This window comes from Hyperolius riggenbachi, chromosome 4 (assembly GCF_040937935.1).
Source record: "Hyperolius riggenbachi isolate aHypRig1 chromosome 4, aHypRig1.pri, whole genome shotgun sequence".
Classification (NCBI taxonomy): domain Eukaryota; kingdom Metazoa; phylum Chordata; class Amphibia; order Anura; family Hyperoliidae; genus Hyperolius; species Hyperolius riggenbachi.
This window is the reverse complement of record NC_090649.1, coordinates 123985931-124006006: the sequence shown is the minus strand read 5'-3', so window position 1 is coordinate 124006006 and position 20076 is coordinate 123985931. Positions and strand designations below refer to the sequence as shown.

At 44.6% G+C, this 20076-nt stretch overlaps 1 protein-coding gene across 1 annotated transcript in view; it reads right to left on the bottom strand.

Moving 5' to 3' along the window:
- Window positions 1-834: 834 nt before the first annotated feature.
- RBP1 (retinol binding protein 1) overlaps window positions 835-20076 on the bottom strand; it is a 68392-nt gene continuing 49150 nt past the window's right edge. The window contains exons 3-4 of the mRNA XM_068280537.1: window positions 4786-4887; window positions 835-1056 (exon numbers count right to left, since the gene is read on the bottom strand). Coding sequence (XP_068136638.1) covers window positions 1000-1056; window positions 4786-4887 — 159 coding nt within the window. The 3' untranslated portion in view covers window positions 835-999. The remainder of the gene's footprint in view (window positions 1057-4785; window positions 4888-20076) is intronic.

Sequence of the window (20076 nt, the reverse complement as noted above, 5' to 3'; positions counted from 1 at the left end):
GGTGTGCAAGTTCGTTATAGTTTACTGAATATTCTGCGATCACTGCGTTCAGGGCTGGATTTAAGCCAGGGCCACATAGGCCATGGCCTAGGGTACCACAAGATCGAGGGCAGGAAGGCAGCAGGCTATACTGTGGCGTAGGGTCACCTTGCTACCTATACTGGAGGAAGGGGGGGGGGGCATCAGGCTATCTATATGGAAGGGGGCGAGGGTCATCTGGCTTCTTATACTAAAGGGAAGGGGGGAGAGGATATCAGGCTACCTATACTGGAGGGAAGGAGGGGTCATCAGGCTATCTAAACTGGTGGGGGGAAGGGTTATCTGGCTACCTATACTAGAAGGAAGGGTCAATGAGCTACCTTTACTGGAGGGAGGGGGAAGGGTTGTCTGACTACCTAGACTGGAGGGTGGGGGGTCATCTGGCTACCTATAGTGAAGGGGGCGGCTGCTGACAGTGGCCTTGTTTGGTAAATTGTACAGATCCGGCCCTGGCCGTGTTTGTGAGCCCCCGATCACTGAATCCGCCATCCTTTCTCCCAATCACCATTGTTATTTTTTACTAAAGGCCAGGACAGTAAATTGAACGAAACGCAGCACGACCATAGTAAACGACGCATCTGTTGGGACGTCATTTCCAAACTTCTGGCGGCTGGCACCTGAAACGACCCGCCTGCCTCTGAAGGACATCCGTGGGAACCGGGCCTCAAAGGCACTGTTGTGTTTTGTGCAATATATACATAAATATTGTCATACACTTGTTTGCTTGGGCATTAGCTGGTCCAATGTAAAGAGAAAAAAACAAGAAAAAACAAACAAGCTATAAAAGCACCAGAGTCAGATTAGTGTTTTATTAAAGTACCTAAGGTGGCATTATAAAACAAAACCACAGAAATGTCATGTTACTAGAATAATAATAAAATGCAGGAGCATGGAGAGGTAAAGGTTATCCTACAGTCGTTCTGGGGCGGGGGCATTCCTATTCCACAGTTACAGTCGGCGTCATTGGTGAACCTTCTTAAAAACCTGTTTGCAGACAGCATCTCCAACCCGCATTTCCTTTGGAAAGAAAGAAAGGGAAAGAAATAGATCATAAGATTAGACTGTCGCCAAATAATCAAAACTCAGATACGATCTTTTGCTCTGGACCATTGCTAGAATATTTTATAATGTAGCCTTTCATTGGACATAGAACTTTGAAGCTTGGCCTGCAGTAGTGTGAGTCATCCTACTGTCTCCGCAGCTGAATACACAATCAGAAGTTTCATACTGTTCCTGCTAGAATCTGTGTGGTTTTGTTGAATAATTCAAAAGAAATGAGAGCATGAAAACAGATCTTTTGGAACAGAAGTGGCCTCTGCAGCCTGGGGAGTGGTGCACAGAATGACATCTTTGTGCTGCAACAAAGCTGGTGGAACATTGCCACAGCCAATCACAAGCTTTGATCTCGTGGGTCTCAGACTCCTTTGTCGGGTTATTACATTGCTGTATACATTCTATTTCAGTTAGCAGGGATTCATTACTAAGCTACCATTAGCATCAGAATACATACTGTACATGCATGTTTTTCTGTGCAGGCATTACTCCGGACTTTACTAACACAGTAAAAGGATAAGTGTGGTTGTCATGGTTACCTGTCAGATGCCATATAATCAGTGGTGGCTCGTTAGCTGCTTCCTGATGTCTAGCCTAAACTCATCCCCCTCCCCCGGCCCCTTTTTCATTTGCCTTGCAAGTGAAGTTGCGGTACTGTTTTGCCGCAGGCTAACGCAACAACAATGCAAAGCAATGGGACCAAGCACATTTACTGCGTCGAGTTGTGCCTTAAGTTCCTGATTGCCCACCCACCCACTGCAAAGTCAACAGAGCGTTACCTTCAGACTTCCGTGGCGACGGAGCGGTGCCGGCGTGTAGGTAAGTCAGAACATTTAAATACGTAGGCGGCATCGGTGCGTCACGGAACAACGTGAATACGTTGTGAAATCCCAGTGACGTACTTCCTGTCCACCAGGGACACTGGGTGAATGGCAGTGAAGGGTGTGTGTGGGGAGGGGGGGGGGGGGGGGTACGCATCGCAATGGCCATGTGTAAAACTGACCTTAAGGACATTTTAAGTGAGAGGAATATGCAGGCTGCCATATTTATTTCCTTTTAAATAATGCAGGTTACCTGGCTGTCCTGCTGATCCTCTGCCTCTAATATTTTCAGCTATAGACTCTGAACAAGCATGCAGATCAGATGTTTGACTGAAGCTTGACTGGATTTGTCACATGCTTGTTTCAGGCGTGTGATTTAGACACTACGGATGCATAAGAGATCAACAGGACAGCCAGGCAACTGGTATTGTTTAAAAATAAATAAATATGGAAGCCTCTATGCCACTCTCACTTCAGGTGTCCTTTAATATTTACAACTTAGTGACACCTAACTTTAACCTTCTAAACTGAACAACTAATGCTACCTCTTCCAAACAATGTCCCCTGACCCTAACAATCAATGTCCAATGCTAACTGATGACCATAACTCAGTGGTTCCCAACCTTTTCCGGCCCGGGGAACACTCTCTGACCAAATTTTTCTCCGGGGAACGGCGGACGGGGGGGGGGGGGGGGGGGGGTTGGTAGGTTGGGTGTTTGCGCGACCTAGTGGACAGTGCCGTGCGCAGCAGGCTATGGGGGGGGGGGCTGGGGTGCAGCTGCATAGTTAGCATAGTTGCCCCAGTATAGGGAGTTTAGTTGCCTCAGTATAGCTAGTATAGTGCCCCAGTATAGCCAGTATAGTGCCCCAGTATAGTGCCCCAGTATCGCCAGTATAGTGCCCCAGTATAGCCAGAATAGTGCCCCAGTATAGCTAGTATAGAATAGTATAGCAGAAGCACAGTGACCGGCATTGAAGGCAAAGATGTGGCACATGAGGGCGACGCAGCGTTCCAACGGCTGGAACGCAGAAGTGAGGTGAGTTATTCTCCTCCTAGCCCGCTCACATGGCCTCCCTGTTTGCCGCATTTTGGAGGTAGAGAGCGCTGAAGGAGGGGACCCAGGTGAGGGAGGGGGGGGGGATATTTCCCCCCTCCCCGCCGCTGTCCCTGCTGCCCCTCCTTATAGCGCTGCCCACCCCTCCTGGGCCACTATACTGGGGGCCACTATAATACCTATACTGGGGGCTACTATACTGGGGGCCACTATACTACCTACACTGGGGGCCACTATACTACCTGTACTGGGGGCAGCTATCCTGGGGTCTGGGGGCCACTATACTGGAGGCCACTATACTAGCTATACTGGGGGCCACTATACTATCTGTACTGGGGGCCACTATATTACCTACACTGGGGGCAGCTATACTGGGGGCCACTATACTAGCTACACTGGGGGCAGCTATACTGGGGGCCACTATACTAGCTATGCTGGGGGCAGCTATACTACCTACACTGGGGGCCACTATACTACCTACACTGGGGGCCACTATACTACCTACACTGGGAGCCACTATACTACCTACACTGGGGGCCACTATACTACCTACACTGGGAGCCACTATACTACCTACACTGGGGGCAGCTATACTACTTACACTGGGGGCCACTATACTACCTACACTGGGAGCCACTATACTACCTACACTGGGGGCCACTATACTACCTACACTGGGAGCCACTATACTACCTACACTGGGGGCAGCTATACTACTTACACTGGGGGCCACTATACTAGCTATACTGGGGGCCACTATACTACCTACACTGGGGGCAGCTATACTACTTACACTGGGGGCCACTACACTACCTACACTGGGAGCCACTATACTACCTACACTGGGGGCAGCTATACTACTTACACTGGGGGCCACTATACTACCTACACTGGGAGCCACTATACTACCTACACTGGGGGCCACTATACTACCTACACTGGGAGCCACTATACTACCTACACTGGGGGCAGCTATACTACTTACACTGGGGGCCACTATACTAGCTATACTGGGGGCCACTATACTACCTACACTGGGGGCAGCAGCTACACCACCTACACTGGGGGCCGCAGCTATACTACCTATACTGGGGCAACTATATTACCTATACAGGGGGCACCTATACCTGGCATTACTTGCCGTGGCGCGCTTAGTATGCCACACTCGCTCCTTTCCTCTTTTTTTGGGGAGGGTGTCTTATAATACCCAGCACCGGGTGTCAGATGCCCTAGGTACGCCACTGGTGAGTATACTGCACATACTCTTTCCACGCACCTTCATTTACCAGTGCATAGTACACTATAATGTGCTGTCTGTGTCCCTCTTTTTGTTCCTTTATTAAAGGGGCACTACAGCGAAAAACTGTAAAATTTAAAATATGTGCAAACATAAACAAATAAGAAGTACTTTTTTTCAGAGTAAAATGAGCCATAAATTATTTTTCTCCTATTTTGCTGTCACTTACAGTAAGTAGTAGAAATCTGACAGAAGTGACAGGTTTTGGACTAGTCCATCTCTTCATAGGGGATTCTCAGCAAGGCTTTTATTCTTTATAAAGATATTCCGAAAAAAGGATTTAAACAATGATGCTGGCCACATTACGTGTGGTGCAACTTTTTCGTTCTGTTGCATTTGTTGTAATAGGGATTGCAACAGAGCACTTACTGTGAACCTAGCTTAATATGAGGACTGCAACCAAGCTAAGCTAAAATCTCTGCTGTAACAATAGTGACTTCATTTATATCTGGGTTAAAGAGTGTCAGTGTCAGTGTTTATATATTGAAATTCAGAAGAGGGAAAAGTAACATTTCTGTACCAAGTGTAATTCGTCTCCTTCCACCCACTGCGTCCAGCCTCGTCCTTCCTTCTCGCCCTTCTGTACACACACCAGCTTGTCACCCTCCCAGCTGACTGTTGTCTGGAACGATGAACATAAAAAAAGACACATCAGGACATATAATGACATACAATTCAAACATTGTGGTACACAGTAAATCAGAGTTAACATTTAAAGAGGAAGTTTAACAAATTTAGGATACCCATTTTAACCTTAATTATCCTGGTTTCAGCATCAAAAATTCTTTAGCTCATATATTGCTGCATATTGGTATGTTACCCCACCTTCCCAGTGTTTTTAGCCTAGCATATGATGCCATGCAGCCTTCTGCTCCAGAGCACTCTAGGACATCATGTAAAGTTCCAGCTCACTTCACAAATGGGAAAAATAAGCCACTTTTTTAAATTAACCACTTAACTCGAACTGGATGCATATATGCATCCATTTTGAGCTGCGGTAAATCAATCTGGATAAATATATGCATCAAGTGCTGTTGTGGTGGGTGCATGTGTTAGATCCTCCTGCTCATTTACCACAGGATTTACGTGTCAGCGATTAGTGAAGGGGAACATGTTCTCCCCGAGCCTATCGAAGTGCATAAACAAGACAAGACAAATAACATTTATATCGCGCTTTTCTCCTGGCGGAATCAAAGCGCCAGAGCAGCAGCCACTAGGACGCGCTCTATAGGCAGTAGCAGTGTTAGGGAGACTTGCCTAAGGTCTCCTACTGAATAGGTGCTGACTTACTGAACAGGCAGAGCCGAGATTCAAACCCAGGTCTCATGTGTCAGAGGCAGAGCCCTTAACCATTACACCATCCAGCAACATGCCTCAAATCACGATATATATATATATATATATATATATATATATATATATATATATATATATATATATATATATATACAGTGGAGGAAATAATTATTTGACCCCTCACTGATTTTGTAAGTTTGTCCAATGACAAAGAAATGAAAAGTCTCAGAACAGTATCATTTCAATGGTAGGTTTATTTTAATAGTGGCAGATAGCACATCAAAAGCAAAATCGAAAAAATAACCTGAAATAAAAGATATCAACTGATTTTAATTTCATTGAGTGAAATAAGTTTTTGAACCCTCTAACAATAAAAGACTTAATACTTAGTGGAAAAACCCTTGTTTGCAAGCACAGAGGTCAAACGTTTCTTGTAATTGATGACCAAGTTTGCACACATTTTGGGATTAATGTTGGTCCACTCCTCTTTGCAGATCATCTCTAAATCCCTAAGGTTTTGAGGCTGTCTCTGTGCAACTCTGAGCTTGAGCTCCCTCCATAGGTTTTCTATTGGATTAAGGTCCGGAGACTGACTAGGCCACTCCATGACCTTAATGTGCTTCTTCTTGAGCCACTCCTTTGTTGCTTTTGCTGTATCTTTTGGGTCATTGTCGTGCTGGAACACCCATCCACGACCCATTTTCAGTTTCCTGGCAGAGGGAAGGAGGTTGTCGTTCAGGATTTCACGATACATGGCTCCGTCCATTTTCCCGTTAATGCGATTAAGTTGTCCTGTGCCCTTAGCAGAAAAACACCCCCAAAGCAAAATGTTTCCACCCCCATGCTTGACGGTGGGGACGGTGTTTTGGGGGTCATAGGCAGCATTTTTCTTCCTCCAAACACAGCGAGTTGAGTTAATGCCAAAGAGCTCTATTTTGGTCTCATCAGACCACAGCACCTTCTCCCAGTCACTCACAGAATCATTCAGGTGTTCATTGGCAAACTTCAGACGGGCCTGCACATGTGTCTTCTTGAGCAGGGGGACCTTGCGAGCCCTGCAGGATTTTAATCCATTCCGGTGTAATGTGTTTCCAATGGTTTTCTTGGTGACTGTGGTCCCTGCTAATTTGAGGTCATTCACTAACTCCTCCCGTGTAGTTCTAGGATGCTTTTTCACCTTTCTCAGAACCATTGACACCCCACGAGGTGAGATCTTGCGTGGAGCCCCAGAGCGAGGTCGATTGATGGTCATTTTGTGCTCCTTCCATTTTCGAACAATCGCACCTACAGTTGTCACCTTCTTCCCCAGCTTCTTGCTAATGGTTTTGTAGCCCATTCCAGCCTTGTGCAGGTCTACAATTTTGTCTCTGACATCCTTGGACAGCTCTTTGGTCTTTCCCATGTTGGAGAGTTTGGAGTCTGCTTGATTGATTGATTCTGTGGACAGGTGTCTTTTATACAGGTGACTAGTTAAGACAGGTGTCCTTAATGAGGGTGACTAATTGAGTAGAAGTGTCTAACCACTCTGTGGGAGCCAGAACTCTTAATGGTTGGTAGGGGTTCAAAAACTTATTTCACTCAATGAAATGCAAATCAGTTGCTATCTTTTATTTAAGGTTATTTTTTCGATTTTCCTTTTGATGTGCTATCTGCCACTGTTAAAATAAACCTACCATTGAAATTATACTGTTCTGAGACTTTTCATTTCTTTGTCATTGGACAAACTTACAAAATCAGTGAGGGGTCAAATAATTATTTCCTCCACTGTATATATATATATGTGTGTGTGTGTATATTATTTTTTTTATAGTTAACTTATGGTCTGAGCTTTTTTAGTATGTATGTAATGAGGGTATTTTACTGTTATTTTAGCAAATAAGGGCTTGTAATTATTGATAGTACAAAAACAGAAAAAATAAACCTGTATTTCCAAATAATATATTATCACCATGCATTGTTCTAGGGCAGGGGTCTGCAACCTTTAAGAATCAAAGAGCCACTTGGACCCGTTTCCGAAAAGAGAATAAAAACTGGGAGCCGCAAAGCCATTATAAAACAGATATGACCCTAATATGCACAAATCGTTAGCAGATATGTCCCCAATACGCACAAATCGTTAGCAGATATGTCCCCAATATGCACAAATCGTTAGCAGATATGTCCCCAATATGCACAAATCGTTAGCAGATATGTCCCCAATATGCACAAATCGTTAGCAGATATGTCCCCAATATGCACAAATTGTTAGATATGACCCCAATATGCACAAATCGTTAGCAGATATGACCCCAATATGCAGATATGACCCCAATATGCACAAATCATTAGCAGATATGACCCCAAAATGCAGATATGACCCCAATATGCACAAATCGTTAGCAGATATGACCCCAATATGCACAAATCGTTAGCAGATATGACCCCAATATGCACAAATCGTTAGCAGATATGACCCCAATATGCACAAATCGTTAGCAGATATGACCCCAATATGCACAAATCGTTAGCAGATATGACCCCAATATGCAGATATGACCCCAATATGCACAAATCGTTAGCAGATATGTCCCCAATATGCAGATATGACCCCAGTATGCACAAATCGTTAGCAGATATGTCCCCAATACGCACAAATCGTTAGCAGATATGTCCCCAATATGCACAAATCGTAAGCAGATATGTCCCCAATATGCACAAATCGTTAGCAGATATGTCCCCAATATGCACAAATCGTTAGCAGATATGTCCCCAATACGCACAAATCGTTAGCAGATATGTCCCCAATACGCACAAATCGTTAGCAGATATGTCCCCAATACGCACAAATCGTTAGCAGATATGTCCCCAATATGCACAAATCGTTAGCAGATATGACCCCAATATGCACAAATCGTTAGCAGCTATGACCCCAATATGCACAAATCGTTAGCAGATATGACCCCAATATGCACAAATCGCTAGCAGATATGACCCCAATTTGCAGATATGACCCCAATATGCACAAATCGTTAGCAGATATGACCCCAATATGCAGATATGACCCCAATATGCACAAATCGTTAGCAGATATGGACCCCAATATGCACAAATCCTTCAGCAGATCTGAAAAGAAAAACCCATTTACTCACCTAGTCAGAAGTACTCCTGTCACGATCTCCTCTTGTCCCGACCTCCGATCCCGACCTCCTTGTGGCGCGCAACTCCCTCGGCTCCTCTTCCTTCCTTCCCGACGTCACGTCCTGCCTGCACTACACTGCAGGGCTACGGGAAAATGGCCGCCCGAAGCCCTGCACTGGTCCGGCGGCCTCTCTGATAGGCTGCCGGCCAGCTGGCAGCACACGTCACACGCGCACATGTAACAAGTGCGCCGCAGCCACTGACACTCACTACCGGTGTAGTGTCAGAATGGGCAGCCCTGCAGCACCGGAGCCGCGACTGAGCCGCGGTCTAGGAGCCGCGGCAAAAGTGAAAAAGAGCCGCTTGCGGCTCCGGAGCCGCGGGTTGCCGACCGTTGTAAAAACCGGGACAAATGGGAAAATAAAATGTGTGGGTTTTATTTTCGGTAGCATTGTTTATTTTAAAACTTTAGTAGATGGAATTGGAGAAATAGTGTATTTTCCTCTCTTTTCCCCCCCTATAAAATGCATAGAAAATTATTAGTAACTAGCTGATGACCCGGCATTGCCCGGGTATGTATTTGGCTGGTGTTGGCTCCATCCACTTTTCCTAACCCTAACACACAAACACTTAATGACCAAGTTTGTGAGCTTCGGGGTCTTTAGCATCAATAATTTGTATATTCCTATAGAAATCAAACAAATCAGATAGGCTGTTTGTGGCTCCGCCCCTCTCCAGCATTTGAACCCCAGTCAACCAATGGCCAACTGTAGCAGGTTTGAGACATCTGCTATTAACAGTGTAAAAATGGCAGCAATTCAGATATTCCCCTTGAAAATCAACAAATGCATTTTGATTGGCTATTATCAGCTCCACCCACTTCCCTGAATATTAATCAGTCACCCAGTGAACCTCTGGGCAAAGTTTGAGAACGCTGCCATTTACAGTGTAAAAATGGCTGCAGTTTAAATTTTCCCAGTAAAATTTGTTTTTGGCTCCACCCACTTTTTTGTAACCTGGACACACAGTCACTCAATGACCAATTTTGTAAGCTTTGGGGTCCTTGACATCAATAATTTGTATTTTCCCAGTGAAATGAAACAAATCTTATTGGCTGTGGCTCCGTTCTCTTTTCTGAATTTGAACCTCAGTGACCCAATGACCAACTGTACCAGGTTTGAGGCTTGTGCTATTAACAGTGCAAGAATGGCAGCAATTTCAATATTCCCCTTGAAAAACAACAGGTGAATTTTAATTAGCTTGTTTAGGCTCAACCCACTTTTCTGAATATGAATTCCAGTCACCCAGTAACCAACTGTGCAAAGTTTGAGAACCCTGCCATTAACAGTGAAGAAGGGCTGCAGTTTACATTTTCCAAGGGAAATCAGTTTTTGACTCCACCCACTTTAATCTGATTGGCTGTTTGTGGCTCCACCCCTTTAGTGAATTTGAACCCCAGTCACTTAATGACCGACTGTAGCAGGTTTGAGGCCTCTGCCATTAACAGTGTAAGAATGGCAGCAGTTTCAATATTCCCCTTGAAAATCAATAGGTGAGTTTTGATTGGCTGTTGTAGGCTCCACCCACTTTCATGAGTATTAATCCCAGTTATCCAGTGACCAACTGTGTCAAGTTTGAGAACCCTGCCAATAACAGAATAGCTGAAATCAATCTAACAAATCTGATTGGCTGTTTATGGCTCCACCCCCTTTAGTGAATTTGGACCCCAGTCACCCAATGACTGTTTTAGGTTTGAGGCCTCTGCCATTAACAGTGTAAGAATGGTAGCAATGTAAATATTGCCCTTGAAAAGCAATAGATGAATTTTGATTGGCTGTTGTAGGCTCCACCCACATTTCTGAATATCAAGTACCCAGTGACCAACTGTGTCAAGTTTGTTTTTGGCTCCGCCCACTATTTCTAACCTTGACATACAGTCATTCAATGACCAAGTTTATGAGCTCTGTGGTCTTTGGCATCAATAAGTTGCAATTTCACACTGAAATTAAACAAAGCTGATTGGCTGTTCGTGGCCTGACCCTTTTCAGAATTTAAACCCCAATCTTCCAGTGACTGATTGTACCAGAATTGAGACCTCTGCCATTAAGGGTGTATGAAGGGCAGCAATGTAAATAATCCCCTTGAAAATCAATCAATCCCAGTCACCCAGTGACAAACTGTGCCAAGTTTGAGAACACTGCCATTAACAATGTAAGAATGGTTGCAGTTTATAATGTCCCATGTAAAAAATGTAGTTGTTGGCACCGCCCACCTTTTCTAGCCTTGACATACAATCAGTCAGTTACCAAGTTTATGAGCGTTGGGGTCCTTGGTATCAATTTGTATATTCCAATTGAAATTAAACAAATCTGATTGGCTGTTTGTGGTTCCGCCCCCTTTCTGTATTTGAACCCCCAGTTACCCAGTGACCAACTGTACCAGGCTTGAGGCATCTGCTATTAACAGTGTAAGAATGGCAGCAATTTAAATATCTCCCCTTGAAAAAAACAGGTGAATTTTGATTGGCTCCACCCTACAGAAAGCCCCAGGTGAGTAAAGCTCGTTTTCACTTTTTTAGCTGATAACTCCTTTAAAGAATTTAATGCTTCTTACACCTTTTGCTTACACCAGTTTATAAAACCCATGTGTACCTCGCGTCATCCTCCCTTGCTTGCAGAAAGAAACCCTGTAGTATATTCATTAAACTGCAGTAATCAGACTAACGTGTGTAAAGTATTATGCACGATGAATAAAGCATATTGCAATACATTACATGCAATGCATTATTTTCTACTTGTGGTGAGGAGGATACGACTAAAGGAATTTTTTCACAACAGATCTAGTTATTCATCATTTGAAGACATCGAACCTGAAAATAGCAAAACTAAAAAGAGCTGTACCTGGACACCAAAATCAGGGCAGAACAAGAAATTAAAAGAGTATATTGACAACTTCAGGAAAATAATCAAATTGGAGATACTGGACAAGCAAATACAGACACGCTTTAACCTCAACACTCAAGAAAGGAAAGCAATACTGAACCTTAAAAGCAATAACAACATAGTAATTAAACCAGCTGACAAAGGAGGAGCTGTAGTGATGTTGGATAAATCCAGCTATGTTCAAGAAGCAAACAGACAGCTCTCCAACAACACCTATTACAAAAGACTAGAAACAAACCCAACGCTGCAATATACAAGGGAATTGATGAATATGCTTAATGATCTTTCCTCAATATCATCTAATTTACACACATTAATACCAGATAATCCTAAAATAGGCACCTTCTACATCTTACCAAAAATACACAAAGAAGGAAACCCAGGTCGACCTATCATCTCCGGTTTGGGAACAGTAACAGAAAAGATATCTGGCTGGGTAGAAAACCTTCTTAAAGAGAGTCTGAAGCGAGAATAAATCTCGCTTCAGACCTCATAGATAGCAGGGGCATGTGTGCCCCTGCTAAAACGCCGCTATCGGGGGTCCCTTCACCCCCAAATCCCCTCGATGCAGCGGGGGAGCGCTTCCTGGTTGGGGCAGGGCTAACCGCCGCATCCCTGCCCCACGCGCGTCTGTCAGCGCGTATCTCCGCCTCTCCCCCGCCCCTCTCAGTCTTCCTTCACTGAGAAGGGCGGGGGAGAGGCGGCGATGCGCCGCTGATAGACGTGAGTGGAGGCAAGGCTGCAGCCGTTAGCCCTGCCTCCAGGAAGAAATAAATCACGACCAAGTCTACGACCAACTATTGCGGGGGTGGGTTTGGGGGTGAAGGGACCCCCATTTAGCAGCGCGATAGCGGCGGTTTAGCAGGGGCACACATGCCCCTGCTAACTATGAGCTCTGAAGCGAGATTTATTCTCGCTTCAGAGTCTCTTTAAACCCATGGTAAGGAATACAGCCAGCTACATCCAGGACACCACTGACCTTAACAAATTGACTGCCATGGATCCGATCCCAGAAGGTGCTATCCTGGCTACAATGGATGTTGAATCCCTTTATACCAATATTCCACACGAGGACGGTATTGCAGCTTGCCAACATTTCCTTCAACTAAATGATCTACCAACAGAGCCCACACTACAACTTATCAGATATATACTAACACATAACTATTTTTCATTTGGGAATGATATGTATCTACAGCCAATGGGCAGTGCTATGGGAAGTAAAATGTCGCCCCAGTATGCAAATTTGTTTATGGCCAGATTGGAGGAAAACTTCCTTTTAACTTGTGAAATTAAACCATGTGCTTACTTCAGATTTATAGACGATATCCTATTAAACTGGACAGCATCACAGGAAGAATTCATCAAATTCCACAAAAACTTCTCAGAGCACCACAAGAACTTCAAGTTAACGCTCAACTTTTCATCCTCCCATGTCAGTTTCCTGGATACTACAATTTATATACAAGATAGATGTTTACAAACATCAATCTACCGTAAACCAACTGACCGGCATATTTACCTGAAGTGGAATAGTTTCCACCCGGAACACACCAAAAAATCTATTGTTTACAGCCAGGCTCTGAGGTATAAACGAATATGTTCTAATTCAGAGGATAGAGACAGACAACTTGTGTCGCTATGTAATTTATTCATAGATCAGGGATATTATCCACAAATCGTTGACGATCAAATACACAGAGCAACTTTAAAATCTAGAGAGGAACTATTGAAGTACACCCCAAAGACTGAAAACAACAGAGTCCCAATAGTGGTCACCTACAATCCAAGATTAAAGATGCTGAGGAAGATATCGAAAGCCCTGCAACCAATACTCCACAAAGACAAACGCCTGAAAGAAGTTTTTCCTGATTTACCACTGCTTGCTTTCAGACAACCTCCCAATTTGAGACAAATGATTATCTACACCAGAAACTCCAGGCACATTACCCTGCAATAACACAAGGTGTGAGACCTGCCCTCATATCTTATGCACAAGCCAAATACAAATACCAAACTCACAGAAATATCATCAAATGCAAGACCAATTTTCCTGTGAGTCATCCAATGTTGTATACATGATGTGCTGCATTAAAAGTCCCTCAAAAGGAATCTACATAGGAGAAACAGGACAAAAACTGCGCACAAGAATGAACCATCACCACTTTAAAATTAATGAGGGTAAAATGGACACACCAGTGGGCCAACACTTCTGTGAACCAGAACACAGCATGCAAGATCTAAAAGTACTTGTTCTTAAAGAAAACCTGAACTGAAAATTAAAAGTCAAAATAAGCATGCACAAGTCATACTTACCTTCCATGTAGTCTACTCCTCAGTGTCTTTCTCCTGTCCCGCGTCCTGTTTGTTCACTGTGATCAAGGGAATTTTCCGTCCTCCATTTTGAAAATGGCCATTACCCATAACAGCTTTTTGGTCAGCACACAGTTAAACTGTAACATCGCCCACTTGAGCCATAGGGAAACATGGACATTACCTGGTACATCAGTTTTCCTCTCAGCTATAACTGACAGCAACTGATATTTTACTGACAGCAACTGATATATTTCAGATCTGACAAAATATTGTTAGAACTGGAAGGGATCACTGTAAGAAGAAAATGGTGAGCTTCTAAGAGGAACTGATGGCAAGGTAACTATTTAATGTTCATTTGAAGTTACCTCATGTGTTTATTTTAAATATTTTTACTCAGTACAGGTTCTCTTTAAGGGTAACTTCAAAAATGAACAAGCAAGAAAGATTTCTGAGTACAAATTTATGAAGGTGTTTAAAACCCTCCTGGTGGTTAATTTTTTCTGCCAAATAGGCAGAAATCCATTTTTTTTTTAAATTTTTTTTTTGGTTTCATGTAAAGCTACCAGAGTGGTAGCTACATGAAACACCACTAGAGGGCGCATGTGTCCCTCTAGTGCGATTGTCGCCGGCATCAATAGCAAACAAGGGAACGCGTATATAACGCGTTCCCCTGTTTGGCTTCTCCTGTCGCCATGGCGATGATCGGAATGACGTCATGGACGTCAGCCGACGTCCTGACGTCAGACGCCTCCGATCCAGCCCATAGCGCTGCCTGGAGCTCATTGGTCCGGGCAGCGCAGGGCTCTGGCGGGGGGGGCCTCTTCCGCCGTTGCATTCGGGCAATCGCCGCAGAGCAGCGGCGATCAAGCTGTGTGCACGGCTAGCAAAGTGCTAGCTGCGCGCACAGCACTTTGAATGGTGCGAATCGCCCCACCAGGGGCTGAGATAGCCTCCTGCGCGGCATAGCACGAGCTCAGCTTGGGCTTACCACCAGGAAGGTTAAGCCATTGACAGAGGGTTTAAATTGTTAAATGGGAATCATGACTCCATATGCAACATGATTTACTTGGCTTCATGATCTTCAGAAACCTGCTAGATTTCATGTTTGCTTGCATGAGCTCACTGGCTCCAGCCTACTGATCACCTGACATCTAACTGCTAAACAATAACCAGCACAACTGCCATCTTTGTGTTTACTATTTACCTGCATCAGTGTTTTACTTCAGCTTACATCTAGAAATATGCCTGAAGAAGGGGACTAGATCCCAGAATGCTTGCATTATTTAACTTTATCAGTTAGCCATTAAAAGGTATTACTTTTACAATACTTTTTTTTCTACCTACATACTACTGCTCTTTTGTTTAACCCTTATAGAAAGACACTGGGAAAAGTGTGCGACGGGCTGTAAGCAGGGTTGTTCTTACCGAGTAGCTACGAGTATGTAGCTTCACAGAATCAAAATTTAAAGTAGCCAGCGCTGCCTGCGGGGGAGGGGAGGTTAACTGGCGCTAGTCTACTTTAGGGGACCCACCGCAAATCCCCATAGACAATTGGAGCTGTGCTGAAAACGGAACGAATTTCCGCTTTCAGCTTGTTTAAACCCCCACATGTTATATATCTATGGAAAGCTAAGAATCTGCTCTAACGAATTATGGCACTTTCGGTGAGAAAAAGTTTAAACTCACCATGCAGTAAGTGCCGAAAGTCCGCAATCGTGGCTCCGTCGGCCATCTTAGCTCTGCTGGTGATGTTTGTCTCCCTCCTCATTGGAGGGATTGTTAGCTGGGGGCGTGCCAGGAAGAAAAAGTGAACTCCACATGCCACCTAGTGGCTGTGGAATACAAGTAATTCCCACCAAACTATTTTAACAGGAAATAATACCTGAAAAAATACAAGAAATGGATTTAATGAATTAATAAAAAAAAAATGAAAATAATTAATTGATAAATGTAATATTGTTGAGTAAAAAAAAAACAAACAAACACTGCTTTACTGGAGTCAGTGTCCCCTTGCTTGCAGAGTTTGCACACAAATGGAAAAAAAACATAAAAAATTAAATTGATACATTAATATACATACATACATACATACACAAACCTGCTTTAGTGGAGACACTGTCCCCTTGCCCGCTCGCTTCGCTCGCTGGGCTGCGGGCTCGGTCCTCGCTTCGCTCGGACAACTTTATATTCTAACTCTATGTCCACATGGATAGTGGAGATTGCACGCCAGCACTAATCTGGCAAGCCAAAATTTCAGCACAAAGGCCTGTAATGAAGCGAGGGTCCTGGCGTGCAATCTCCACTATCCATGTGGACATAGAGTAGGAATAAAAAGTTGTCCGAGCGAAGCGAGGACCGAGCCCGCAAGGGGACAGTGACTCCACTAAAGCAGGTGTGCGTGCTATCTCCACTATCCATGTGGACATAGAGTAGGAATAAAAAGTTGTCCGAGCGAAGCGAGGACCGAGCCCGCAGCCCAGCGAGCGAAGCGAGCGGGCAAGGGGACAGTGACTCCACTAAAGCAGGTGTGCGTGCAATCTCCACTATCCATGTGGACATAGAGTAGGAATAAAAAGTTGTCCGAGCGAAGCGAGGACCGAGCCCGCAGCCCAGCGAGCGGGCAAGGGGACAGTGACTCCACTAAAGCAGGTGTGTGTATGTATGTATATTAATGTATTAATTTAATTTTTGATGGTTTTTTTTGCATTTGTCTGCAAACTCAGCAAGAAAGGGGACAGTGACTCCAGTAAAGCAGGTGTGTGTATAAATAACATTATTTTAATAATAATGTATTAATGTATTATAATACATTATTATTCCCATGCCCAAGTTCAGAGCAAGTTATGTTTTATTACTCAGCCACTGGGTGGCGTGTGGAGTTCACTTTTTCTTCCTGGCACGCCCCCAGCTAACAATCCCTCCAATGAGGAGGGAGACAAACATCAGCAGCAGACAGCTAAAATGGCCGACGGAGCCACGATTGCGGACTTTCGGCGCTTTCTGCATGGTGAGTTTAAGCTTTTTCTCACCGAAAGTGCCATAATTCGTTAGAGCAGATTCTTAGCTTTCCATAGATATATAACTTGTGGGGGTTTAAACAAGCTGAAAGCGGAAATTCGTTCCGTTTTCAGCACAGTTCCAATTGTCTATGGGGATTTGCGCTGGGTCCCCTAAAGTAGACTAGCTCCGGTTAACTTACCCATGCCACCGCTGTTAGACGATGTGCTCCATTTGTGTCCCATGTCACTCCCATGCCTCCTCCTTCAACCCGGAAGGAGGAAGCATGGGATTAACGTGAAATGCAGCATGAGGTGCATTGTCTAACACCAGCAGCATGGGTAATTTAACCTCCCCCCCCCCCCCCCCTCTCCTGCAGGCAGCACTGGCTAATTTAAATTTCGATCCCAAGTAGTTACGTACTTGTAGCTACTCGGTAAGAGCAACCCTAATTGTAATGGTCTTTTTTTTCCAGTGCTCACCAGAAAAAGAAAGGGTTAAACTTTCAGCAGAGGGAGGAGGTGGACTGGGTCAGATGATCTTGACATAACCAGAAAAATACCAGTTCCTGCCCTTCCAAGTTCCTTCCTGTCTAATGTGGGTGATAAGGTGATAGAGGGAGGAGCTTGGACAGCTGTCTGTCTAATACAATTGCACTGTGATCTCAACAGGAAATTGAACAACATGACCAAGCCATGTAGGTTTTTATAAGCAAGCCCGTGAGTAAAAAAAAAAAACTGTTTGTAAATGGAAGCATCTGGATGATCCATAGGATTCTTTGAGTCTCATGCACCCTACCAATAGTCTCTGGGCTGCTCAAATCCTTTGTGGCTGTGCTCCTGTCCATATAAAGGCATTGCTGCACAAATACAGCCTGCACAATAGCACAGAGAAAAAAGCCATGCACAAGTGGCTCTGACCTACTGTGCAGGGGTGAGCAGTACTTGTGCATGCCTTCGTACATGGATGGCCTCGCAAAACAATACAATAAGCCCTTGTGGACTATGTTCGGAGGGTCCCAGTAATGGATTGTGGGGTCTAGGGGTTGGAGGATGCGTCTGGATAGTCCCACTACTGAGATGAGTATTCAATTTTAACCCTTTTTTTTCCCTTCAGGTAACCTTTAACCACTTGATGACCCACCCTTTACCCCCCCTTAAGGACCAGCGCTGTTTTTACTGATCTGTGCTGGGTGGGCTCTGCAGCCCCCAGCACAGATCAGGTAGCAGGCAGAGAGATCAGATTGCCCCCCTTTTTTCCCCCCTATGGGGATGATGTGCTGGGGGGGTCTGATCTCTTCTGCCTGCTGGGTGATGCGGGGGGGGGGCACCTCAAAGCCCCCCTCCGCGGCGAAATTCCCCCCTCCCTCTCCTACCTGCTGCCCCCCCGGCGATCGAGGCTGCACAGGACGCTATCCGTCCTGTGCAGCCAGTGACAGGACGTCCCCTGTCACATGGAGGCGATCCCCGGCCGCTGATTGGCCGGGGATCGCCGATCTGCCTTACGGCGCTGCTGCGCAGCAGCGCCGTACAAATGTAAACAAAGCGGATTATTTCGGCTTGTGTTTACATTTAGCCTGTGAGCCGCCATCGGCGGCCCGCAGGCTATTCACGGAGCCCCCCGCCGTGAATTAACAGGAAGCAGCCGCTCGCGCGAGCGGCTGCTTCCTGATTAATTAGCCTGCAGCTGGCGACGCAGTACTGCGTCGCTGGTCCTGCAGCTGCCACTTTGCCGACGCACGGTATAAGCGTGCGGTCGGCAAGTGGTTAAAGGACTACTATAGCAAACAAAGTAAGCAGCTAAAATCTGACAGAACCAACAGGTTTTAGACTAGTCCATCTTCTCATGGGGGGTTCATAGGGTTTTATTTGTTTTCAGAAGCATTTCCTGAATGGCAGTATGCCAAAATAATATACCATACCAGCCAGCCTCCTTACTCGCTTGCACACTATTTTGGCAGTTAGACTTAGCAGTGAATGCTTTTGAAAACAAAGAAAACCCTATGAATCCCCATGAGCAGATGGACTAGTCTAAAACCTGTCAGATTCTAACTGCTTACGTTTTTCGCTGTAGTGGTCTTATTTAATGGTGGTCATATTTAATGTGTACAATTGATTGAGTACACACATGCAATACACTAGCTTTTACATTGCTAATTAATGTTAATTTACTACATCTTTAAAAAAAAAAATGGGTTAGTGAACCAAGCATAGGTCTGTGGTTGGCAGTCTGCCAGCAGTCCTGTGATCCTGACTGAACTGCAATGTGTGATCTCATTCCTAAAGGGTGTGGACCCTAAACTGATAACATGTGTGCAGCATATCCTATCATTGTAGCAAAGCAAAGCCACACTTTTGTTACAGATTGTTACAGTACTACAGAATTGCACCATGTTCTCGTTACGTGTTTACCAACAAAACTTTGAATACAATCTCCTCTGTTCAGATCTATACATTACAAGGATTTTTACAAACATTATTTCCGATTTATTAAAGCATTCCTAAAGTGGGAAAAAAAGTTTAAATTAAAGTCTATGGTGGCCTGCATTACCTGCTTGTGACCCTCCTCATGCTGCTCGTTGGCTTTGGGGTCCCTCCCCCTCCCCATTCCCTATCCTCTTTGTACTTGACTGACTTTATTGACCACTGCACAAGCGCAGTTCATTCACCGCTAGGTGACTATCCGGGATGGCCTAAACCAAACCCAGCCTATGGTACTGCTGAAACGCACCTGTCACCATCCTGCCCAAAATCTCTGCTTCCCAGTTCGCATGCGTCTTTTGTATGCACAAAAAAACCCTCAAAAGAACTTACAGTGTTGTGTTGTAATTTCACACACTGTTTGCATTTTCTCATTGACAATCATTGGTCGCTTTGAAAAAACTTTTATACGCAGATGAACTCGCATAGTGTCCGCAAATTTTCATGTGCAAAAACATTTGCTTTTCCACTGTGACAGGTGTGCATAGCCCCTAAATGTCACCCAAAAAGATCAATAAGGATAATTTTTAGAGACAGAAATTTTAAGTATCTACATAGTTATACCTTGTTTTTATCTGCAAGGATAAATACAGTCATTCCACTGGACTGCTAAATACAAAGTGTCCAGTGGGTGGGGAATAGTTAGCAGATTACTCCATGGAT